The following is a 27,364-nucleotide window of genomic DNA, read 5'->3' as shown; positions in this document are numbered from 1 at the left end:
GGACAAGAGAAAACCGGACTTTCAAAGGCACATCATATGATAGACATTGCACACACAATTAAAAGAAAATATTTTTATTCAACACAATCTAAAATTATATAGTAAGAGGTAATAACTTTCAATACTGAACACAAAAGTTCAATACATAGTTAAAATAAAAAATGGCCACAGGCCATGCCAGTACAAAGATATACAAATACTGGACTTGGAGAGTCTATCTGATTAGAGGTCAAGGATATAAAAATACTTGACTTTGGAGAGTCTATCTAATTAGAGGTCAACGCGTTTCGCGATAAGCTTCATCAGGACCAAAATTAATCAGGAAAGTGCTTCTCCAATATGTGTATGGCAAGAGTGGCCTTTGGGCGGACACAGGTGACAGGTAAGAAGTAAGACACCTTAGGCAAGCACTATAAGATCATGAAGTATGACCCAAGCTTGAATGCAGTGAGGGGGTAATGAAAGAAAAGGATGTTTCCAATATTGCAAAACCACAGTAACAGGTGGTAAGATAGTGCTGATAGATGGTACTGGTAGACCAATCCCTGACATTCACTGCTTAGCGTCCAGAGAGGTATAATGTTGTATGTCTGGTGTAGATAAATAGAACCAGTCACTTCAAAGCGGGTATAGATCAGTAGGAAAGACCAACTCGGCCATTTAGACCCCAAAAGAGACAGCAGGAGTGATGTTTTCAAATTAAATGGTCAATGAGGGGTAGCAAGGTAGTATCAAGGAACATTGCTGCCTCGTCAACAGCCCATGACCTATCCCCAGCCACAGAGTGGGTGTACAAGGTGTTGTCCACCAGCTGTCAAGTGTTCCTGTCCTTGCTTCTGTCGCCCCCCTATAGGAGGACAAACTTCTCTCTAATCTTCAAAAAGAAGCTTTTCTGGAGGTAGCAGGGAATGGTCAGTATATTTAGGACCCCACTGCAACAGTCTATATAGTAACCTATGGCACTTGCACAACTAATAGTCCCTAGCAAGGTCTTTACTCACAGTGTCCCAGGAGCTGTCTGCCACCCAGCATCCACAGTTACTGTAGATCCCCAGTGAGGGGGATAACAAGATCTTTCTCCAGACCAGACCAGGACTTCAGTGCAGTGCCCTTTATCAATCACCTGTTGGCAATCCTCTCCAGACACTCAGCCCAGCAACTGCTGAGGCCCAGACTGCAGTCTCTTGTCTCTCTAACTATCTCCCAGGTGCATAAGCCCCCCAGGGGACTGAAACACTCGCTAAAAGGAAAAGAACATTCTGCTCCGGCCTCCTAAACATTTATCACTTCCCCAGCCACCTTCTGAATGCCTCCTTCCAGAAATTGGCTGGGGCATGATAAATATTCCACTGATCCTTTCAATCTCTTGACCCTATGCTCAGGAAACTTCTTTCAGAGGCAGGTGGGAGTAATCAAACTCTCAGCTCAGGAAACACTGAACAGACCAACACAATCAATCACTGCTCCACTCACTACAGTGAAGGCAAAAACTTAATCGTTGCAGCCTAACTAGATGAGTCCAACACACCGGCAGTTTAGGCCCTGGTAAAGGGGTAAACCTTTACACCCTGAAACTCTCTAGCTTGTTATCTTTGGATTTCTGTGACAAAATAAATACAATTTGGACTCCTAAATTCAGACTTTGATGTTGTTTTTTCACCTTCTAAATTTTCATTACTGTCTTTGTCTCAACTTCCCTATTCTGTCCTGATGAACACTCTAACTGGGACAATCTGAAATTTTACAGTTGTAACTAGAAAAGGGATAGATGAGAAATTGGGTGACATTTGATTTTAGTGCCAGCTGTCTAGGAGGATATAGAATTCCTCAGTCTATCCTAAAAGGAGAACAACATGGTTGATTTACTAAAACTTGAGTGTGCAAAATCTGGTGCAAAATCAGCTTCCAGTTTTTTTTGTCAAAGCTTAATTGAACAAGCTCAAGTTAGAAGCTGATTGGCTACCATGCGCAGCTGCACCAGAGATGCACTCTTCAGTTTTAGTAAATCAATCCTAAGAGTCGGTTCACACTACCGCGACCAGAAAGTCGCCCCATGAAGGAGCGACTTTTTAGCCGACTTTGAAGAGACTTTTGAAGAAACTTTGAAGAGAGTTTGAAGAGACTTAAATGATAGGCGACTTTGTCTGTGGGGAATGCCTGGGTAATCTTTTTCTTCTTCCTGGAAAGTCTGATCACAGTCGCTTGAAAATAGATAAGGATCCGACTTAGAGGCAACTACGATTGAAGTCTATGTGCACAAGTCAAATAGAGGTCGCCTTGAAGTAGTACAGGAACCTTTTCTGAAGTCAGAGCGACTTCAGCAGCGCATATTAAGATGGCTCTCATTCATTTACATTGAATTTGTAATGATAAGCGACTTGGGGCGACTTGAGGTCGTACAAGTTGCGTCCCAAGTCGGAGTAGTGTGAACCGGGTCTAATGGTTTGGCTTTAGATATTCTTTCATAAATTAGCAATAACACATGAGTATTCTGTCCAGTTCTGGTCGCCAGTCCTCAGGAGGGATGTGTTGGAGCTGGAGAGAGTCCAGAGAAGGGCAACTAAACTGATTAGGGGGTTGGAGGACCTTAACTATGAAGAGCGGCTGCAATCGCTCGATTTATTTTCCCTGGAGAAGAGAGGGGACATGATAGCAATTTATAAATATCTTAATGGGGATCTCAGCTTAGAAAAAAAGCTGTTAATTTGAAGGAATTGCATGAGGACTCGAGGACATACAATGCGATTAGAGGAGAAGCGTTTTAACGTCAGGCAACGAGGGGGGTTCTTTACTGTTAGGGCTACAAGATTGTGGAATTCTCTACCACAAGAGGTGGTTTCTGCGGGTAGTATGGTGACTTTCAAAAGACTCTTAAACTTACATCTCAAGGATCAGAACATTCAGGGGTATGAGAGATGATTACGGCCACGCACACCTACACAGATTGAACTGGATGGACTATTGTCTTTATTCAACCTCACCTACTATGTAACTATGTAACTATGTAACATGAATTAGGCCTTGGTGCAGCAAGAGGCATTGCAGAAGATGATCAAGTTCAGATGGGACATATCTTTGATAAACCTGCATTTTGTCCAGCTGGTATTTTTTTAGTGCAGGTTAGAATATAAAAAGAAAATTGGATGTCTATTGGTTTTAATGTTACAAGACCTTACAACTTTATAAAATGCATTACCATTTTGTCTTTTCAGACCATTATAGACATCTTTAAGAACATTGCAAAAACCAATATTTGTGATTTAATCGCTGGCCTTCTGGCCTTCATCGTATGTGTCGTGGTGAAGGAGATAAATGAACGGTTCAAGCATAAACTCCGAGTTCCGATTCCGATAGAAATCATTGTGGTGAGTGGAGAAATGGACCTGAATTTCATCCTGTACTTTGGTTTTGACCAAAACAATAATACAGGTGCATCTCATAAAACTAGAATATCATCAAAACATTCATTTATTTCGGTAATTCAATTCAAAAAGTGAAACTCATATATTTTATATAGATGTCTTACACACAGAGAGTTATATTTCAAGCATTTCTTTCTTTTTATTTTGATGATTATGGCTTACAGCTAGTGAAAACCCAAAATTCAGTATCTCAGAAAGAGAGAATATTACATAAGACCAATAAAAAAAAAAAGGATTTTTAATACAGAATTGTTGGCTTACTGAAAAGTATGTCCATGTATAGTATAGTATAAAGTACAATAAATACCAGCTCCTTTATAGCAGCAAACTCAAAACACTGGTATGTAAATCTGTATATATCAAAAATAGAGTTGCGCTGAAACTAGTGAAGGAAAAGTCCCAATAGTCCACATGCAATCAGTTGCTCAATATGCGTAGAAAACTGGAAAATATTGATAGCAATAGTTTGTCAATGCAGCAATACAAGATGTGAGAGGTACTAATAGGACATCCACCCAGGTGATAAATCAACAAAGACAGAGTGAATTCCCAGCCACCATATACTGCCTCTTACCAGACAATGGTGGGTCTGGAGCAGTGAGTGGTTAAGGACCACTGCAGCCTTTCACTGAGTCATACAGCTCCCAGCGCTTCCGCAGTCAAGGTGTTGTTGTACAATCCTATTCAGAATCCCATAGGTGCCATATCTCACATGTATTGGGGGATATTAAACAAAAGGGACAGGCCCATAGTGCATTATCTTTAAACAACCTTTATTTGGGTATACACACAATTATGCACTCACCCATTCGATGTATAACAAGCACATATCATAGCAGATAGTAATCAGCCTATGCCTGTCCCGCAGTGTTCCTTCTGCAAATCAAAAAGATGGCCATGCTTAGACTTCCGGGTGTGACGTAAGACGCTCAGCTAGCCCCTCCTGATGCATTTCGTCATTCTGACGTTCTCAAAGGAGGCATAGCCCGGCGTCCATCGTCATCACCCTTAAGTAGTCTTTTCTCTAAGGAAAATTAACGATAGCACCTATGTGCATAGTCCCGGCATCGCCGACCCGGAACCGGAAGTGACTCATGCGTTCCACAGGCAGTATATGGTGGCTTGGAATTGACTCTGTTTTTGTTGATTTATCACCTGGGTGGATGTCCTATTAGTACCTCTCACATCTTGTATTGCTGCATTGACAAACTATTGCTATCAATATTTTCCAGTTTTCTACGCATATTGAGCAATTGATTGCATGTGGACACTTGGTCGCGGCTCCTTTTGCATTAGGAATTACTGTATCAATGCGGCGTGGCATGGAGGCGATCAGCCTGGGGCACTGCTGAGGTGTTATGGAAGCCCAGGTAGCTTTGATAGTGGATTTCAGCTTATCTGCATTGTTGGGTCTGGTCATCTTCCTCTTGACAATACCCCACAGATTCTCTATGGGGTTTAGGTCAGGCGAGTTTGCTGGCCAATCAAGCACAGTCATATCATGATCATTAAACCAGGTATTGGTACTTTTGGCAGTTTGGGCAGGTGCCAAGTCCTGCTGGAAAATGAAACCAGCATCTCCATAAAGCTGGTCAGCAGATTGAAGCATGAAGCCTAAAATAAATAAACTTTTTGATGATATTCTAATTTTATGAGATGCACCTGTATGTTGTGGCTTTTTAGCTATTTCTCAGGGCACTTGAGCAAGTAAAGTGGAACTCCGGCATTAGAAAAAAATAAAAATCGTTTGGTCAGCTCTCACTGAAGGACTCACTTTTTCTCCGATGTTGTTAAGTGTCTGTTCTCTCAAGAACTAAATGACGACCAGTGTCTTCCAACCCTCTTCCTGGGAGTCTAGACTGTCATTGACACACCTCACAGTAGAATACTCCACACAAAAAGGACTCACTGAAATGCCCTGGGAGGGAGAGCTGCTGGGAAACACAGTCAAGATGTAGACGGTTACAAAGACTGTCGGTCTGTGCCCCCATGGGGAGACAGTCGGGGTTCCTTGAGGGCCTGGGAATCTGAGGGCTCTATGGACCCTTAAATGCCAGCAGTGTAAATATTGCCTTTATGGACTACCTTGTGGAATATTTGCCTTAATGGACACTTGTCTCTAAAGGACCATGGACTTGCTGTTATTCAGGTATGATTACCTTATGGATACTAGAATATCTTTTTTCATGTATGTTTACCTTTTTTCAGTAAAGTTACTGGTAATTGCCTGGTCTGAAATCTCTCAAATAGGTGAATGCACAGCGTTTCTAAAGAACAGGGCTTGCAACACATCAAGGGGACTAAGCTAGAGGAAGATGCGATACATGGGTCTAACACACAGAGTACTGTCCATTGGAAGTTAATGTGTTGTTGCTAAGGACTACAGTATTTATGTCACTTGCAAGGCTGCCAGTCACCCGTCTCCTGGCTTATTGGCTAACTTGATGGTTCCTCTGGTAGCGAAGGGGTGTTGTGCTTGTCCCCTTCACTAGTGACGGACTCCCTGCATTCTGGGACTGGACACGTAGCACAGAGTGCCTAGGGACCCAGCCTGGAGTCACGGGAGAGATGTATGGGGTACCTCAAGTGAATAAGACAGAAAGCACGGTGGTTGGAGAAGAAGAGAGAGAGAATGTCTCCTGTATCCCATAGCAACCATGGGATGTGTCATTGGGAGAGGGGTGACTTGGACTGCTGGATTGGTGGGGCCCGGTACAAGCTCAACAGTACCGGGCTCAAAATGCGGCACACCTGGGAAGTGGTGTCCTATAAGCCAGCTGTCCCGAACCTTTTTGGCACTGAGGACTAGTTTTGCAGATTGGGGGTGGGGGTGGCTAGGGGGTGTTTATTTGTGATGGGCATGATTTGTTGGGGAAATGGCTGATGTTAGCGCTTTAATCATCTTGACACCATGGATGATATGATGTCAGGATGATTGAAGTGCATAATTTCTATTGTAGCGTGTGGTGATTTTTTTTTTTTTTGCAGAATGTAGACCTGTGATGGGGATGAGGAGAGCTGCTTACTGTCTCTGTCCCCTTTCCCTACCTGTTAGCAGTGAGAGAGATGACAGTAAACAGCCGGATCTGTATAGTCCCCACTCACCACTGTTCGGTTCCTTCCCTTACCTCCCTATTGGCTGCAGCAAGAGACCAATGAGCAGTCAGGACAAGTGCACCTTGGGACATGTAATCCCAGGAGACTCCATTTTAATTGAGGGGAAGAAAACTATAGCCCAGCATGCCCTGCAGAGAAAGGGAAGGGGGATATAGCCTGAAGCCCAAGAAAGAGGTAACAGTGCTGCCGGAGGAGAGAGGGATGAGAGGAGGGTACTGACATTCGTCATCAAAGTAGAGGGTGGACCACGCTGCCCAACACTACCACCAGAGAGAGACTGAGCCACTGCACTACAGACCGGAGTTGCCCAGAGCAACCCAGAGTGAGAGAACGTCCAGCTGGAGGGATCAATACTGTTGTGTTGCTGGGTCTGGTGAGCGGGCATTGCGCTCATTACTTGCTACTGCTGTTATAGACTGAGTCATAGAGAACTGATTAACCTGCTATATCCCATAGCCCTGATACTGCCTGTAGGCGTTACTGAGAACCGCAATGCGGGTCAATGAGCTCCAACGCTTATCCGGTGAAGACTTAGGACTGAGGTCTGCCCCTAATCTGAACCACCCTAAGGGTCCATCCTGCTTGCTAGTTAAAGTGGTATCAGATCCATGTCTGTTCATTGAGTGCTCTCAAAACCAATTATCTTTCTGAACGCATGTAGAGTTATTATACAATGTTCATTGCTGACTTGCTAACCGATACTGTTGCAGCAAATAAATTGAAACCCAGAATGAATTTCTTGGACTCATCGGAATCAATCCTTTTTATTCGCTAGCGAAAATGGCTTAGCCAGGCTCATGCCCGCTTGCTAAGTGAGAGAAAAAGCATGTACATCACATATATGAAACAGCAGTTACATCACAGATACATATTTTCCTAACTAGCTTGACAGTAATACAATAGAAATCCTCACTGAACATCTGTGTGTAGCAATTACATCCATGGCCTTCACTCTTATCTGTATTCTCATTATTTGTATTCTCGTTAGTCCTTGGAAGGGCTAAAGAAGAAAAATATGAGGGAGAAGGTGGAGGCCTCAAATGCGCAGCTTTGACTGTCATGGTCTCTGTAGTACCACAGAATCCACCATTTTGTCTTAAAAGGCTATTTATCCGCCATTTTAGAAGCTTTCCAGGTACTGCCACAATACATTGATTCTGGTTAATGATATAGAATTGTACTTTTCCTTTTCCCTTCTCTACTTGGGTAGTTCTTTTACCCCTTTTAGCAGCCTGTGTCCTAATTTGCCTGCTGTGGGTTAAATTCTGCTTACAATACCATTTATGCTAATTCGTATGTATAGATTAAGCGTGTTTATCACTAACTGGGTGTTTGTGTGTGTTTTTATTTATTGGCAATACCTTACAGCCAGGCGAAAGGTATTTTACAGTTGTGTTGTTACTCGTGCTTGCAGTGATTTTATTCAACCAGGTGTGCCAGAGGGACTGAGGTTGTTCTTGTGGAACAGAACACCCAAACTTACCAAGCGGCTCTTTTGGGGGTGGTTCTGCACTATTATTTCATTGTAATATATAAATAAATAATTCAACTCACCATAATGCAGAATCAGTGGGAACCCTGAGCATGTCACTTACCAACGACCCCTGCCACCAGATGCAGCGTGTCACTTACCAGCGACACCTGCCACCAGATGCTGTGTGTCACTTGTCACCATTGCCTGCCCCCAGATACAGTGTGTTACTTGCCACCGTTGCCTGCCAACAGATGCAGTGTGTCACTTGCCACCGATGCCTGCCACCAGATGCAGTGTGTCACTTGTCACCATTGCCTGCCACCAGATGCAGCGTGTCACTTGTCACCATTGCCTGCCACCAGATGCAGTGTGTCACTTGTCACCATTGCCTGCCACCAGATGCAGTGTGTCACTTGTCACCATTGCCTGACACCAGATGCAGTGTGTCACTTGCCACCATTGCCTGCCACCAGATGCAGCATGTGACTTGCCACCGATGCCTGCCACCAGATGCAGCTTGTCACTTGCCACTGTATCCTGCCACCAGATGCAGCATGTCACTTGCCACCGATGCCTGCCACCAGATGCAGTGTGTCCCTTACCAGCGACGCCTGCCACCAGATGCAGTGTGTCACTTGTCACCATTGCCTGCCACTAGATGCAGTGTATCACTTGTCACCATTGCCTGCCAAAAGATGCAGTGTGTCACTTGCCACCGATGCCTGCCACCAGATGCAGCGTGTCACTTACCAGCGACACCTGCCACCAGATGCAGTGTGTCACTTGTCACCATTGCCTGCCACCAGATGCAGTGTGTCACTTGCCACCGATGCCTGCCACCAGATGCAGTTTGTCACTTGCCACTTGCCACTGTTTCCTGCCACCAGATGCAGCATGTCACTTGCCACTGACGCCTGCCACCAGATGCAGCTTGTCACTTGCCACTGTTGCCTGCCACCAGATGCAGCGTGTCACTTGCCACTGTTGCCTGCCACCAGATGCAGCCTGTCACTTGCCACTGTTCCCTGCCACCAGATGGAGCGTGTCACTTGCCACTGATGCAATCAGATGTAGCGTGTTATTTGCTACCGACGCCTGCAACCAGATGCAACGTGTCACTTGCCACCAAAGCCTTTAACCAGACTTGCCACCAAAGCCTACCACCAGATGCAGTGTGTCACTTGCCACCCTTGCCTGCCACCAGATGCAGTGCATCACTTGCCACCGATGCCTGCAACCAGATGCAGCATGTTATTTGCCACCAGATGTAGAGTGTCACATTCCACCGTTGCCTGCAACCAGATGTAGCGTGTCACTTGCCATTGACACCTGCAACCAGATGCAGCGTGTCACTTGCAACCGACGTCTGCCACCAGATGCAGCGTGTCACTGGCCACTGTTGCCTGCCATCATATGCATTGTGTTACTCGATACTATTGCCTGCCACCAGATGGAGCTTGTCACTTGCCACTTGCCACTGATGCCTGCAATCAGATGTAGCGTGTTATTTGCTACCAACGCCTGCAACCAGATGCAGCGTGTCACTTGCCACCAAAGCCTGCAACCAGACTTGCCACCAAAGCCTACCACCAGATGCAGTGTGTCACTTGTCACCGTTGCCTGCCCCCAGATGCAGTGTGTCACTTGCCACCGTTGCCTGCCACCAGATGCAGCGTGTCACTTGCCACTGAGGCCTGCCACCAGATGCAATGTGTCACTTGCCACCGATGCCTACCACCAGATGCAGTGTGTCAATTGTCACCGTTGCCTGCCACCAGATGCAGCATGTCACTTGCCACCCTTGCCTACCATCAGATGCAGTGTGTCTCTTGTCACCGAGGCCTGCCACTAGATGCAGTGTTTCACTTGTCACCGTTGCCTGCCAGCAGATGCAGTGTGTCACTTGCCACCCTTGCCTGCCACCAGATGCAGCGTGTCACTTTCCACCGAGGCCTGCCACCAGATGCAGCGTGTCACTTGCCACCGATGCCTATCAACAGATGCAGTGTGTCACTTGCCACCCTTGCCTGCCAACAGATGCAGTGTATCACTTGCCACCGACGCCTGCAACCAGATGCAGCATGTTATTTGCCACCAGATGTAGAGTGTCACATTCCACCGTTGCCTGCCTCCAGATGTAGCATGTCACTTGCCATTTACACCTGCCACCAGATGCAACGTGTCACTTGCCACTTGCCACTGTTGCCTGCCACCAGATGCAGAGTGTCACTGGCCACTGTTGCCTGCCATCAGATGCATTGTGTTACTCGATACTATTGCCTGCCACCAGATGGAGCGTGTCACTTGCCACTTGCCACTGATGCCTGCAATCAGATGTAGCGTGTTATTTGCTACCAACGCCTGCAACCAGATGCAGCGTGTCACTTGCCACCAAAGCCTACAACCAGACTTGCCACCAAAGCCTACCACCAGATGCAGTGTGTCACTTGTCACCGTTGCCTGCCCCCAGATGCAGCGTGTCACTTGCCACCGATGCCTATCAACAGATGCAGTGTGTCACTTGCCACCCTTGCCTGCCAACAGATGCAGTGTATCACTTGCCACCGACGCCTGCAACCAGATGCAGCTTGTTATTTGCCACCAGATGTAGAGTGTCACATTCCACCGTTGCCTGCCTCCAGATGTAGCATGTCACTTGCCATTTACACCTGCCACCAGATGCAGCGTGTCACTTGCCACTTGCCACTGTTGCCTGCCACCAGATGCAGCGTGTCACTGGCCACTGTTGCCTGCCATCATATGCATTGTGTTACTCGATACTATTGCCTGCCACCAGATGGAGCGTGTCACTTGCCACTTGCCACTGATGCCTGCAATCAGATGTAGCGTGTTATTTGCTACCAACGCCTGCAACCAGATGCAGCGTGTCACTTGCCACCAAAGCCTGCAACCAGACTTGCCACCAAAGCCTACCACCAGATGCAGTGTGTCACTTGTCACCGTTGCCTGCCACCAGATGCAGCGTGTCACTTGCCACTGAGGCCTGCCACCAGATGCAATGTGTCACTTGCCACCGATGCCTACCACCAGATTTAGTGTGTCAATTGTCACCGTTGCCTGCCACCAGATGCAGCGTGTCACTTGCCACCGAGGCCTGCCACCAGATGCAGCATGTCACTTGCCACCGATGCCTACCATCAGATGCAGTGTGTCTCTTGTCACTGAGGCCTGCCACTAGATGCAGTGTTTCACTTGTCACCGTTGCCTGCCAGCAGATGCAGTGTGTCACTTGCCACCCTTGCCTGCCACCAGATGCAGCGTGTCACTTGCCACCCTTGCCTGCCAACAGATGCAGTGTATCACTTGCCACCGACGCCTGCAACCAGGTGCAGCATGTTATTTGCCACCAGATGTAGAGTGTCACTTGCCATTGACACCTGCCACCAGATGCAGCGTGTCACTTGCCACTTGCCACTGTTGCCTGCCACCAGATGCAGCGTGTTACTTGCTACCGTTGCCTGCCAGCAGATGCAGCATGTCACTTGCCACCGACGCCTGCAACCAGATGCATCGTGTCACTTGCCACCGATGCCTGCAACCAGATGCAACGTCTCACTTGCCACCAAAGCCTGCAACCAGATGCAGCGTGTCACTTGCCACCAAAGCTTGCAACCAGATGCAGCATGTCACTTGCCACTGCCACTTGCCACCAGATGCAGCGTGTCACTTGCCACCAGCATCTGCCACCAAATGTAGCTTATCACTTCCACTGTTGCTCTCCTCCAGATGCAGCGTGTCACTTGCCACTGACACCTGCAACCAGATGTAGCGTGTCACTTGCCACCATTGCGTGCAACAAAATGCAGCGTGTCACTTGCCACCAAAGCCATCAACCAGATGCAGCATGTAATTTGCCACTGTTGCGTGCCACCAGATGCATCGTGTCACTTGCAGCGATCACCTGCCACCAGATGCAGTGTGTCACTTGCCACCGTTGCGTGCAACAAGATGCAGCGTGTCACTTGCCACCAAAGCCTGCGACCAGATGCAGCATGTCATTTGCCACCAAAGTCTGCAACCAATTCAGTGTTTCACTTGCTACCATTGCCTGCCACCAGATGCAGTGTGTGACTTGCCACTGTTGCCTGCCACCAGATGCAGCATGTCACTTGTCACCATTGCCTGCCACCAGATGAAGCACGTCACTTGACACCATTGCCTGCCACCAGATGCAGCACATCACTTGTCACCATTGCCTGCCACCAGATGCAGCATGTCACTTGCCACCATTGCCTGCAACCAGATGCAGCGTGTCACTTGCCACTGTTGCCTGCAACCAGATGCAGCATGTCACTTGCCACCAAAGCCTGCAACCAGATGCAGCATGTCACTTGCCACCATTGCCTGCCAGCAGATGCAGCATGTCACTTGCCACCAAAGCCTGCAACCAGATGCAGTGTGCCACTTGCCACTGTTGCCTGCAACCAAAAGCAGCGTGTCACTTGCCACCATTGCCTGCAACCAGATGCAACATGTCACTTGCCACCAAAGCCTGTAACCAGATGCAGCGTGTCACTTGCCACCGTTGCCTGCCACCAGATTCAACATCAGGGCAATGTCCATATATAACTATGCAGCCTCTCCCTTGCCTGTCCCAGTGCTATAGCCTCAGCCAGATCACAAATCAGCAGGCAGCTGGCAATAGATTCTCAAGGAGCGGAACCCTACAATCGGCACATGCACAGTTTACAGTAGGGTTCCCCTCCTATGAGAATCTAAAATACACCACTGATCTCATAGGAGGCAAACCCCGCTCATACAAGGAAGGACAGAAAGCTCTAAGATAAATTGTTGTAAATGTAGCACCATCCTAGGTAGGTGCTAGTGAGAGAGTATAGTTTTGAGCTCTGTCTGCTTACCAGAGGGGCTGAAGGTAAATCTATATTGCTTTCTGCCTACCAGAGAGCAGGATCTGTTAGTGAGGTCTGCTTGTTGTGCTCAGTATGCGATTCATTCAGTCTAGAGAGTGTTTCACACTGGTTCAATAGGGAGGCATGTTGGACAGTGGGAGGAAACCTGACGAATGGGTGCATAGGCTTTTGATACAGTCCTGGTGATTGGCAGAGGGCATGTCACCTCGGTGCATTCTGGGATACTGTATAAAAGCCAGGAGCACATGCGCTGTGGGGTCTTTGGCTGGAGAGCGGAGTCCCAGAGGGAGGAGGCAGCCGCCTTCTCCTCTGTAGAGGTGCCATGAGGTCGCAGAAGGTCGTCCTGAGGGCCTGAGGAATGGTTTAGAGGAGCTGAACCCAGAGGTCCAGGAACACTGACTGAGAGGGGAGACACTGCAGACCCTGGGGCCACAGTATCGTAAGTACAGGGACTCGTGTCAAGGGGCCTGACCTGAGGGGGACCGCCCCTGCTTGTAGGATAGTCAGTGGACGGGTGTCAATAGGTTAAAAGAAAGAAGATGCTAGGGAGAGTGTCCTGAAGATAAATGTCTATTCAGTGAGTTGTCTTGGGAGAAGAAACTCAACTACCAATTAGGGTTGAGCGAACACGGACTGTATTGTTCGGGATCATACCGGACTTTTGGGTGTTCGGTACCCGGACCCGAACATTTTACTGTATATTTGGGATACAGTCCGTTGTTCTGTAATTTTTATTTCATGTTTTGGTGCGGTTTTAATGTTTTGGTGTGGTTTTAATGGCGCGGTTTCAACAGCTGCAGGGCAGCCAATCAACAAGCGTTTAACTAGTGTGCCCTTAGAAGCCATCACAGCCATGCCTACTAATGGCATGGCTGTGATTGGCCAGTGCAGCATGTGACAAAAGCCTCTATAAGCTGGAGTCACATAGCGCCACACGTCACTCTGCTCTAACTTCTGTAGGGTCAGGTTCCTGATGCTGCTGAGGGAGAGATAGGAGATTATTGTAGGGGCAGGCTGGAGATTGCTTTCAGGGAAAGAGAGCGATCTACATCGATTTTATTGTGTAGAGGTGCAGTGCACAATCTTTTTGCCCTGACCTGAGCCCAGTGAGGAGGAGGGAGAAAAAAAAAACTTTTATCAGTCTCTTAGGTGGGCGGTGGGCGGCGTGCGGTGTGTAGCAGCCATGTAATGCAAGCTCAGTACATATGTGTCTGCTTAATCTGGATTTAAAGAAAAAAAACTTTTTTCCTTCATATTTTACTGTGACATACAGTGTTTAGACACTGCTGTTCTAATCTGCTCTTCAAAAATCACCAATTAAAGGGAAAAATAAAAAATTTTCATTCATACGTTACTCTGAGATACACCCGTTGGATACTGTTGTTCTATTCCGCTATTCAATAAACACCCATTTAGGGAAAAAAAATTAAATTGCGGCCTAGTCTGCATATTTTACTGTGAGATACACCCGTTGGATACTGTTGTTCTATTCTGCTTTTCAATAAAAACCCATTTAGGGAAAAAATATTAAATTGCGGCCTAGTCTGTATCTGTACGTGTGAGATACACCCTTTGGATACTGTTGTTCTATTCTGCTATTCAATAAACACCCATTTAGGGAAAGAAAGATATTAAATTGCAGTCTAGTCTGTATCTGTACTTGTGAGATACACCCTTTGGATACTGTTGTTCTATTCTGCTATTCAATAAACACCCATTTAGGGGAAAGAAAGATATTAAATTGCGGCCTAGTCTGTATCTGTACGTGTGAGATACACCCTTTGGATATTGTTGTTCTATTCTGCTATTCAATAAACACCCATTTAGGAGAAAGAAAGATATTAAATTGCGGCCTAGTCTGTATCTGTACGTGTGAGATACACCCTTTGGATACTGTTGTTCTATTCCGCTATTAAATAAACACCCATTTAGGGGAAAGAAAGATATATTTAATTGCGGCTTAGTCTGTATCTGTACGTGTGAGATACACCCTTTGGATACTGTTGTTCTATTCTGCTATTCAATAAAAACCCATTTAGGGGAAAATTAATAATTTTGCAGCGTTTGCTGATTATGTTACTGTGAGATACACCCTTTAAATTTTTTTGGCGCATCTCCTTCCACCACAAGGATTGCAGGGTGCTTCAGTTTGACTCCTGTTGCTAACTCCTCCTACTCCTCTTCCTCATCCTCATCCTCTACCACCTCCGCATCTGGAGCAGTGATCATTTTCAAGGCTTTCAGGCCAGTCATTCACAAGTGGCTTCGAGGGTGGGTTCCTACACCCACAAACGCCAGGTACAAAATTTTCCAGCAAGGGCACAGTTCTGGAGGATGACGAGGTGGAGGATGTGTCTGCTTAATCTGGATTTAAAAAACAACAACCTTTTTTCATTCATATTTTACTGTGAGATACAGTATTTAGACACTGCTCTTCTAATCTGCTCTTCAAAAATCACCAATTAAAGGGAAAAATAAAAAATTTTCATTCATACGTTACTGTGAGATACACCCGTTGGATACTGTTGTTCTATTCTGCTATTCAATAAACACCCATTTAGGGGAAAAAATTAAATTGCGGCCTAGTCTGCATATTTTACTGTGAGATACACCCGTTGGATACTGTTGTTCTATTCCGCTTTTCAATAAAAACCCATTTAGGGAAAAAATATGAAATTGCAGCCTAGTCTGCATATGTTACTGTGAGATACACCCTTTGTACACTGTTGTTCTAAGCCGCTATTCAATAAACACCCATTTAGGGAAAAAAATATTAAATTGCGGCCTAGTCTGTGTCTGTACGTGTGAGATACACCCTTTGGATACTGTTGTTCTATTCTGCTATTCAATAAACACCCATTTAGGGGAAAGAAAGATATTAAATTGCGGCCTAGTCTGTATCTGTACGTGTGAGATACACCCTTTGGATATTGTTGTTCTATTCTGCTATTCAATAAACACCCATTTAGGGGAAAGAAAGATATTAAATTGCGGCCTAGTCTGTATCTGTACTTGTGAGATACACCCTTTGGATACTGTTGTTCTATTCTGCTATTCAATAAACACCCATTTAGGGGAAAGAAAGATATTAAATTGCGGCCTTGTCTGTATCTGTACTTGTGAGATACACCCTTTGGATACTGTTGTTCTATTCTGCTATTCAATAAACACCCATTTAGGGGAAAGAAAGATATTAAAGTGCGGCCTAGTCTGTATCTGTACGTGCAAGATACACCCTTTGGATACTGTTGTTCTATTCTGCTATTCAATAAACACCCATTTAGGGGAAAGAAAGATATTAAATTGTGGCCTAGTCTGTATCTGTACGTGTGAGATACACCCTTTGGATACTGTTGTTCTATTCTGCTATTCAATAAACACCCATTTAGGGGAAAGAAAGATATTAAATTGCGGCCTAGTCTGTATCTGTACGTGTGAGATACACCCTTTTAGATACTGTTGTTCTATTCTGCTTTTCAATAAACACCCATTTAGGGGAAAATTTTGCAGCGTTTGCTGATTATGTTACTGTGAGATACACCCTTTAAATGTTTTTGGCGCATCTCCTTCCACCACTGAGGATTGCAGGGCGCTTCAGTTTGACTCCTGTTGCTAACTCCTCCTACTCCGCTTCCTCATCCTCTACCACCTCCGCATCTGGAGCAGTGATAATTTCCAAGGCTTTCAGGGCAGTCATTCACAAGTGGCTTTGAGGGTGGGTTCCTGCACCCACAAACGCCAGGTACACAATTGTCCAGCAAGGGCACTGTTCTGGAGGATGACGAGGTGGGGGATGAGGAGGAGGAGATGGAGGAGGAGGAACCATGTTCACAGCAGGGTGGCACCCGGATAACTGTTAACAACAGATACTACACTTGATCTTAGCCAAAAGGTCGAGAATCGATGCTGGTGGCATTCCCACCTGACAGTGGGGGCACAGTGGTAGCACAAGGCGAAGGCAGAGGAGGAGGAGGTCGCCAACGCAGCCAGGGCACCGCCAGCACCTCAGAAGGCAGGGTTAGCATGTATGAAATGTGGAAAAGCTTTGTCGGCACGCCACAACAACCAGGACCGCCAGCTATTTTTTTTTTTAAAAGCCCGTGGGGTTTGTGAACACACTCAGACTATCACCCGATGGGTGCATAAAAAAGTGCACTCCAAAAAAGTGAAACACAAAAAGTGCATAGGGTGTACACATGGTCCCTAACCCTGTGCAGGACAGAGACTGGGGTACTTACACTGGCTAACCTGGCCGAAACCAGGCAGCCCCGTTCATTTGGAAGTCTGCTGAAACAGACCACCCCAAGTACTAGGTGGGGCTCTCCCAAAGAGGGACCCCATGAGAGAGGGCGAACCAAGCCAGAAGGCCATATCCACCCCCTCCCAAGACTTTCAGGGACAGGCCCAAGGACCTACACCCTACTAATCATGCTGTGCAAAATAAAGTGTACCGCCACAATAAAAAACACAGAATGTGAGACACACAACACATAAAAGTGGGGAAAGGGATAGTGGAGAAGTGCAAGGTTAGTGCCACGTTGCAATACTATGGCAGGCCCTTCGGCCAGGAATAAAAAATTCCTCTGATCCTGACTCCTGACCAAAAGGCCCGGCCCTAGAGGCAGGTGTGAAAAATGTGTGTAGGCAGTGCAGTGTCCTTGGTGCCATACTCATAGTGTTGCCATCCACCGTGAATTATGGCACCCCTGGACAGCCACTCCAGGGGCACATACACCACAGGCTTTTCAGAATCCCGATCCTTGGCAAGACCAGTGCAGCCCCGTCCCTACCAGAAAGCCTCAGAACTTTTCCAAGGCCAGACTCAACCCAGAAGGGGGAAAAAAGCCCCCCTGCCGCCATCACCGTTCCTTGCCATATATCATATACTATATACAGTTCCTTACCGTTCCTTACGTACTATACACATACTGAATGACGGGTCTGCCCCCTTCAACTTCTTGGTTTTCAAACTGGGCACATGGCCTGAGCTTGCCCTTTACGCCTTGGAGGTGCTGGCCTGCCCTGCAGCCAGTGTATTATCTGAACGTGTATTTAGCATGGCTGGGGGCGGTTTAACAGACAAGCGCAGTAGCCTGTCCAGAGCCAATGTGGACAAGCTTACGTTCATTAAAATGAACCAGGCATGGATCCCACAGGACTTGTCCGTACCTTGTGCAGAATAGACATGTATACCGGCCTTACCCAGCCATTGTTGTATTTTTGATCTTTCTCACTCTTTTGGGGTGTACCCTAATTTAAAATTAAAAACAAAAACCAGTGTTGGCTACCTCGTCCTCCTCCACCGCCGCTTCCACCTACACCGCCACATCCACCGCCACCTCAACCTCCTACTCCATATGGGCCTCGTCCTCCTAGATCAGGATGATTCCTTTTATTTTTTCTGTTTTTTATGTTATTTTAAGTTATTTCCCTATCCACATTTGTTTGCAGATCACTTGCCATGCTCTTAAGAAGATTTTGCTGCCATTTGCAGCCCTCTAGCCCTTTCCAGGTTTTTTTTTTAGAGTCATTTTAGTGCTCAAAAATTCGGGTCACCATTGACTTCAGTGGGGTTCGGGATCAGGGAAAAGTTCGGGTTAAGTTCGGGTCACGAACCCGGACTTTTTTTTCAAGTTCGGCCTAACCCGCCGAACCCGGACATCCAGGTGTTTGCTCAACTCTACTACCAATTCATCCATAGTGGCAGGGTGAATCAACAGAAGATAGGAGTCCTCAACACTGTGCATAGCTAAAATGCAGTATCTCACTATTTCCTTCTCCTATCCCCAAATTATCAAATAAACAAAAACAACCACATACCCCCTGGACTGATTATTGGAGCGAGCTGAAGAGGGAAAAATTTAGAACTTTATTTGCTGGGACTGTGTGCTGGAAATTGGGGGGAACCCGCAAAGTGAATATCTGGCAGTCCTTACTGGGACAGGGCTACCTAAATGATGATTTGATTGTTGTATTCAACCTAGCATATAATGTTGGAATGTATACACTTGACTGTCTTCCTTTTTCTTTTTATAAGACGGTGGTGGCGACAGGGGTGTCGTACGGAGTGAATTTTGAAAAGAAGTACGGAGCTGGCATCGTCAAGAAAATTCCCAGTGGGTAAGGGAGCTTATTGGTCTTTTTGTTAGTTCAAATTCCTATACAGTACATTAAAGTTATACTCCAGACAAACAGCTAAATGCACATATGAATTACATACAGTATACTGGAGGTGATTTACCTGTCAAATAATTTTTATTTCTGTCCATCCAGTCCTGAGATTTACAAAGCTCTACCACACAGAGCAGCCCTTTCTGGCCTGGCTGGAGACCTGATTTTTTTGATCTGCTGTAGTTAATAGTTAATAGTTAATAAGTTAATAGTCTGGTTGAAAGAAAAGACACAAGTCCATCAAGTTCAACTAATCAAAGGAAAAAAAAATCATACAATCCCATATACATAGTTACATAGTTACATAGTTAGTGAGGTTGAAAAAAGACATCAGTCCATCCAGTTCAATCTATGATGTGAGTGTGTGTTTGCTTTTAACCGTACATTGTATACCCCTGTATGTTGTGGTCTCTAAGGTGCCCATCTAATAGTTTTTTGAAACTATCAATGCTCCCTGCTGATACGACTGCTTGTGGAAGAGAATTCCACATCCTTACTGCTCTTACAGTGAAGAACCCCTTACGAATTTTAAGGTTAAACCGCCTTTCCTCTACTTTTAGTGAGTGGCCACGTGTCTTATTGTATCTCCTTTCTCTGAATAGTTTGTTTCTTATGCTAGGGTCGCCAGTACAGTATTTGTACATTGATATCATATCCCCCCTCAATCGTCTCTTCTCCAGAGAGAAAAAGTTCAGTGCTTGTAGTCTTTCCTCATAGCTGATGTCCTCCATTCCCCTAATTATTTTTGTTGCCCTTCTCTGGACTCTTACAATTCCAGCACATCCTTCCTGAGGACCGGTGCCTAGAACTGGACAGCATACTCCAGATGTGGCCGGACCAGAGTCTTGTAGAGCGGGAGAATAATCTCTTTATTTCTGGAGTGAATCCCCTTTTTTATACATCCCAGTATTCTGTTGGCTTTGCTTGCAGCAGGTTGGCATTGCATGCCACTGCCAAGCCTGTTGTCTACCAGTACCCCCAAGTCTTTCTCCATCCTAGACTCACCCAGAGGTTCCCCCCCTTGTGAGTAGCTTGCTTTCTGGTTTCTGGCCCCCAAGTGCATTACTTTACATTTTTCAACATTAAACCTCATCTGCCATGTAGTTGCCCACCCTGTTATTTTGTTCAGGTCCGCTTGTAAGGTTTCCACATCCTGCATAGAAGATATTGGCAAGCTTAGTTTAGTATCATCCGCAAATACTGAGATTGTACTAGATATCCCTTCTCTCTAGATCATTTATGAATAAATTAAACAGGATTGGTCCCAGGACAGAACCCTGGGGGACCCCACATTCCACACCCGCCCAATCCGAGTACTCCCCATTAATCATCACCCTCTGGACTCTCCCCTGGAGCCAGTTCTCTATCCAGGTTCTCACCTTATGGTCCATACCTACCTTCCTTAGTTTGTACAGTAAGCGTTTGTGGGGAACGGTGTCAAAGGCCTTTGCAAAGTCCAGATACACCACATCCACAGGCTTTCCTTTATCTAGGTGGCAGCTCACTTCATCGTAGAAGGTTAATAGATTGGTTTGGCAAGAACGATTTTTCATGAATCCATGCTGATTACTACTAATAATACAGTTTTCATTACTAAAGTCTTGTATGTGGTCCCTTGACATCCCCTCCAAAATCTTGCAGACTACAGATGTTAGGCTGACCGGCCTATAGTTACCCGGGATATATCTCGGCCCCTTTTTAAATATTGGTACCACGTTGGCTTTTTTCCAATCAGCTGTCACCATACCCGTCTGTAAACTATCCTTAAAGATCAAGAATAATGGTCTGGCAATCACCTGGCTGAGCTCTTTAAGAACCCTCGGGTGCAAGCCATCCGGTCCCGGTGATTTATTTATGTTAAGTTTCTCTAGTTTAGTTTTAAGTCTATCTTCTGTTAGCCATGGCGGTATTTCCTGAGGTGTGTTGTTAAGTTTGGCCTTACAAGCTAGGTTCGTGTAGCCCCCCGATTCTTTTGTGAAGACTGAAGAGAAGAAATTATTTAACACTTCCGCCTTTTCTCTGTCCGCAGTGGCCATATTTCCTTTGTCATCTTTTATGGGGCCAATGTGTTCTGGCCTTGCTTTCTTACTGTTTATATACTTAAAGAACTTCTTGGGGTTCTTTTTACTCTCCTCCGCTATATGTCTCTCGTGTTCTATTTTAGCCGCCCTGATTTCGTTTTTACATTTCTTATTACACTCTTTGTAATGCTTAAATGCTGCCAATGACCCCTCAGTCTTGTATTTTTTGAAGGCCTTTTCTTTAGCACTAATATGCATTTTTATGTTGGAGTTTAGCCACCCAGGGTTTAGTTTTGCTCTTTTAAATTTATTTCCCTTTGAAATGCACTGGTCAATCCCCTTGTTAAGGGCGCTACCACCTTGCACAGCGAATTTCTTCGTTATATGTGATCCAAAGATGAAAGTGCACAGTGCTTATTAGTGAGCAGATATTGTGCAAATTTTAAATGTGCAATATAGTGCAAATATAAATTAAAATTATAAAAACGGTAATTATCGTGTATCAATTGGATTGTACCGTGTGTGTATCACTCATCGGATGTAAACAATCATATATAAGTGACCAGTGCAAAAAAGTGCTAAGTGCAATTGAGTGATTTGAACAATAAATACTTTATTGTGGCCTCCTTTGAAAGAGGAAACTGACATCCGTGGTGAATATTACAAAAACACTATGCAGTGTAAAGTGAGAGAGTAAAAAACGCCTTTGCGCGTGTTGAGAGTGAGGAGTGCTAATACCGTGGGTAAAGCACTTACCAATGTCCTCTCCCTTCTCACTCTAGTATACTGTGTCTCCCTTCTCCTGATGCCTGTAAGAGCTGGTTGTTCCGTGCATATAATTGCGCTTGCATCTAGGGAGTCAGTGTACAAAAGACCAAGAGAGCTTCCATTGCGTAGTATAGTACAACATTGAGGGAAAAATTAGCATCGACTCACTGTTAGGAAGTTCACCGTCAGCTTGTTTGGTGTGTCTCCAGTATTTGGCCGCGCGGTACTTCCGCGTTCCACCGGCCGGAGCCACCTAACCGGAAGTGACGTATGACGCTGCTTTGCCGCTCTACGCGTTTCGTCACTGCGACGTCATCTGGGGCGCCCCAGATGACGTCGCAGTGACGAAACGCGTAGAGCGGCAAAGCAGCGTCATACGTCACTTCCGGTTAGGTGGCTCCGGCCGGTGGAACGCGGAAGTACCGCGCGGCCGAATACTGGAGACACACCAAACAAGCTGACGGTGAACTTCCTAACAGTGAGTCGATGCTAATTTTTCCCTCAATGTTGTACTATACTACGCAATGGAAGCTCTCTTGGTCTTTTGTACACTGACTCCCTAGATGCAAGCGCAATTATATGCACGGAACAACCAGCTCTTACAGGCATCAGGAGAAGGGAGACACAGTATACTAGAGTGAGAAGGGAGAGGACATTGGTAAGTGCTTTACCCACGGTATTAGCACTCCTCACTCTCAACACGCGCAAAGGCGTTTTTTACTCTCTCACTTTACACTGCATAGTGTTTTTGTAATATTCACCACGGATGTCAGTTTCCTCTTTCAAAGGAGGCCACAATAAAGTATTTATTGTTCAAATCACTCAATTGCACTTAGCACTTTTTTGCACTGGTCACTTATATATGATTGTTTACATCCGATGAGTGATACACACACGGTACAATCCAATTGATACACGATAATTACCGTTTTTATAATTTTAATTTATATTTGCACTATATTGCACATTTAAAATTTGCACAATATCTGCTCACTAATAAGCACTGTGCACTTTCATCTTTGGATCACATATAACGAAGAAATTCGCTGTGCAAGGTGGTAGCGCCCCATACCAACACCTCCCAAACCCCCACATTTCTTTACCCTTGTGGTAAGTTGGAGGCAGCATAACCATCTGATCCCCACACTCTGGTTTTGAAACTGTTGGTTCAGTATTTGTGTTGCTATCCATAGCGCGGGTGCACCCCAAACCTTTTTTACTAATCCCCTTGTTAAGTATGCTCTTGAAGCACTCCAATTTTTCCTCCGTGTTCTTTGTTCCCAGAGTTCTATCCCAATTGATATTTTCTAGCAGCGAGTGCAGTTTTGGGAAATTGGCTCTTTTGAAATTCAGCGTCCTTATATTACCCCTCTGCTTCCTATTACTGTAATTAATACTGAAACTTATTGACCTATGGTCACTGTTTCCTAAGTTGCCCCGTATTTCTATATCCGTGAGCAGGTCTGTATTGTTGGTAATCAGTAGGTCAAGTACCACATTGTTTCTTGTCGGTGCATTCACCATCTGACCCATGAAATTGTCCTGCAAAACATTTAGGAACTGCCTAGCCTTGGCTGAGTGCGCGGTTCCTTCTGCCCAGTCTATATCAGGATAATTAAAGTCCCCCATTATAATGACATTTCCCATCCTTGCTGCCAATCCTATCTGTAAAATGAGGTCTGCCTCCTCCTCCTCCCTCTGGTTGGGTGGCCTATAGCATATGCCCAATATTACCTTCCCCACCGTGCCTTCCCTTTGAAGCTCTACCCATAGGGATTCTGCCTCGTCCTTAGCTCCATTATTAATATCATCCCTCATATTTATCTGTATACTGTTCTTAATATACAGACATACCCCTCCCCCTTTTTTACCTTCTCTATCTCTGCGATAAAGGGAATACCCCTGAATGGTCGCCATCAAGTCATGAGAACTGTCAAACCAAGTCTCTGTTATCCCCACAAAATCGAAGTCCTCCTCAAACATCAGTAGCTCCAGCTCTCCCATCTTGTTGGCCAGGCTTCTGGCATTGGTAAACAAACCTCTTAATTTTGACCGGTTACATATATCCTCATTTGATGTTTTTAGGCTGCTCTCTTGATTTTTTCCCATACCCACCCGGGGTATAGGAGTTCTGAACACCCTACCGCTAATGCCCCCATTTCTGCCCTCTGAAACTTGCTTTCCACTGGCTAATTCTACATCTGTACCCTCCCCCCCATCACCTAGTTTAAAAGCCCCTCTAACGTTTTGGCCATCTTCTCACCCAGTACGGCTGCACCCTCCCCATTTAGGTGCAATCCATCCCTACCAAAGAGCCGGTGGCCGACTGAGAAGTCGGCCCAGTTCTCCAGGAACCTGAAACCCTCCTTACTACACCAGCTCCTCAGCCACTTGTTAACTTCCCTAATCTCCCGCTGCCTCTCTGGAGTGGCTCGAGGTACAGGTAGTATTTCGGAAAATACTACCTTGGAGGTCCTACTCCTCAACTTAGCGCCTAAGTCCCTGAAATCGTTTAGGACTCTCCATCTTCCTCTGCCTATGTCATTGGTACCCACGTGTACCATGACAGCTGGGTCTTCCCCAGCCCCACCCAATAATCTGTCCACCCGATCCGCGATGTGCCGAACCCGAGCGCCCGGCAAACAACAGACTGTTCGGCGCACACGGTCTTTGTCACAGATTACACTGTCTGTCCTTCTAATAATTGAGTCCCCTACCACCAGCACCTGTCTTTCCTTTCCCTTTCTCCCGGCCTCACTGGAGGAGTTCTTCCCCTCCTCCTCTACACAATTCTATGCCAACAGTTAATTCAGATTAAGGCAAAATATCCCGATAAAGCCTGATCCAATTTTCTCCAGCAGGGGAAATAAAATCTTCCTGATCCCCCAAGAGGCAATCGGATATTCCCTGGATCAACTTTACCTATAATTATTATAACCCAGTTATATTTTGTGTATCTTGTTCCTTCCTCAGCCAGGGAGAGGAGAAGCAGCAGGATGATGGGTTCATCTCTGTGTCATTTTGTTCTCTTCTCCTTTTTTATCCCTATTTATTGAGCTTTTCAAAAGTAATACAGAATTAAAAGAAAAATGTACTAATTGCATACTGTACATGTCAGAAAACGCGATGAGCCGCCCCCCCCCCCCCCCGTTCGGTTCGCAACAGAACATCTCGAGCATGGGAAAAGTTCTAGCGAACATGCGAACTCTATTAAAGTCTACAGGACACGAACATGAAAAATCAAAAGTCTTCATGTTAAAGAGGTTGTAAACTCTTTTTTTTTTTTTTACTTTTTCACCCTGCAAGAGAAACACATAATGAACTAGTATGCATCGCATACTAGCTCATTATGAAATACTTACCTTAGAACGAGCCCCCGCCGTGCAGCCCGCTTAGCTGGATGACGGGCGACATGTCCAGTCGCCCGTCTTCCGGGATCGCGGCATCCGGCCATCTGATTGGCCCGGAGCAGCGGTGACGTCAATCCCGCGCACGCGCACGGGAGCCGACAGTCACGTCACGGGGCTCTGAAGGAACGGCACCAGCGGCCGTTCCTTCAGAGCGCATGCGCCAGTGACGTCACTGGATGCATCTAAGGTAAATATCTCCTAAACGGTACATGTTTAGGAGATATTTACAGTACCTATAGGTAAGCCTTATCATAGGCTTACCTATAGGTACAAGTGTCAGAGGAGGGTTTACTTCCTCTTTAAGGCTTATATGCAAGTTATTACCATAAAAAGTGTATGGGGACCCGGGTACTGCCCTGGGGGACAAGTATCAAAGCAAAATATTTACGATTTTTACAGGAGCAGTGATTTTAATAATGCTTAAAGTGAAACAATAAAAATGAAAAATTCCTTTAAATATCATGCCTAGGGGGTCCCCTTAATGTGCATGTAAAGTGGCGCATCTGTGCGATGTATGGAGCCTTCTGCAGCCATACTGACATTTCTAAAGGAGAAAATGATCTTTAACCACTTGCCGACCGGTCACGTTGACCGTACTGCGGCAAAGTGGCTCGATATTGTCCAGTGACGTAAACCTACGTCGCTGGACTCCTCCACTTGTGGACGGCGCGCGCGCACCGCCGGAGGCTCGCTCCCGCTGTATTCAGTCACAGTGGGAGTCGGGCCAGGGGAAGATCACCGCCACTCTTCCCCGATCGTCGGGGATCGAGTGTGGAAATCCGCCCGCTTGTGTAAACAAAGTGGGCGGATCTCCTAAGTGACAAACAGTGACAGATTGCAGGATTCACCTGTGATCTGTGCCTGTGTCACACAGTCCCCTCCCCCCTCACAAGTTAGTAAGCACCAGGCATACATTAACCCCTTGATCACCAATAAAAGTTAACCCCTTCCCTGCCAGTGTCATTTTTACAATAACAGTGCATATTTATAGCACTGATTACTGTAGTAATGTCACTGGTACCCCCAAAAGTTTCAAAAATGTCAGTCAAGGGTCCGATCTGTCCGCCGCAATACCGCAGTCCCGCAAAAAAAATCGCAGATCGCCGCCATTACTAGTTAAAAAAAAAACAATAAAAATGACATAAATTTCCCGTAGTTAGTAGCTGCGATAACTTTTGCGCAAACCAATCAAAATACGCTTATTGCGATTTTTTTTTTTACCAAAAATATGTAGCAGAAAACAAATTGGCCTAAAATGTTAAAAAATTAGATTTTTATATTTTCATTTAAAAAATTTTTTAAATAAATTTAAATGAATTTCATATAAAAAAAATGTGAAAAATATTGTTATTTTTTTCTAAATTGTCGCTCTTTTTTTGTTTATAGCGCAAAAAGTAAAAATCTTAATTTGGGAACAGCATCGCATGACCGCGCAATTGTCCGTTAAAGTAACGCAGTGCCGAATCGCAAAATATGGCCTGGTCAGGAATGGGGTAAAATCTTCCGGTCTTAAAGCGGTTAAAAATACGCTCATCAAGAATTTTTTTGTCAAAGACATGTAGCTTAATACATTTTGGCCTAAATATATGACAAAAATTGAATATATTGGATATTTTTTAACTGTCAAAGTAGAAAAATATTGTTATTTTTTCAAAATTGTCGCTTTTTTTATCAATATCGCAAAAAAATGAAAATCGCACAGGTGATCAAATACCACCAAAAGAAAGCTCTGTTTGTGGGAAAAAAAAAAAGGTAAATTTCGTTTGGGTACGGCGTTGCATGATCGCGCAATTGTCAGTTAAATTCGCACAGTGCCGAATCGCAAAAAGTGGCCTGGACGTAGGACAGCAAAATCCTCCGGTGGTAAAGTGGTTAAACTTGTTCGCAGCTGTAGTGTATTGTCGGCTCCTAGCAATACAGATAACAAGAATAAAAAGAAAAAAAATGCGTAGGATCCCCCCCCCCCCCCCAGTCCATACCAGGCCCTTTGGGTCTGGTACTGATTTTATAGGGAACCCCCCCCCCCTCAAAAAAAAATGGCATGGGGTCCCCTCAAAAATCCATACCAGACCCTTATCTGAGCATGCAG

The 27,364-nt window shown here is 45.5% G+C and overlaps 1 protein-coding gene across 1 annotated transcript in view; it reads left to right on the top strand.

The window, feature by feature from the left end:
* Positions 1-27,364, top strand: part of LOC309564348 (pendrin-like) — a gene marked incomplete at both ends in the record, with an annotated part of 119,701 nt that overhangs the window by 56,147 nt on the left and 36,190 nt on the right. The window contains 2 exons of the mRNA XM_082268974.1: positions 3,213-3,365; positions 18,943-19,025. Coding sequence (XP_082125100.1) covers positions 3,213-3,365; positions 18,943-19,025 — 236 coding nt within the window. The remainder of the gene's footprint in view (positions 1-3,212; positions 3,366-18,942; positions 19,026-27,364) is intronic.

Source organism: Pelophylax lessonae (assembly GCF_965119305.1).
Source record: "Pelophylax lessonae genome assembly, chromosome: 9".
Classification (NCBI taxonomy): Eukaryota; Metazoa; Chordata; class Amphibia; order Anura; family Ranidae; genus Pelophylax; species Pelophylax lessonae.
This window is presented reverse-complemented; position numbering and strand designations above follow the sequence as displayed.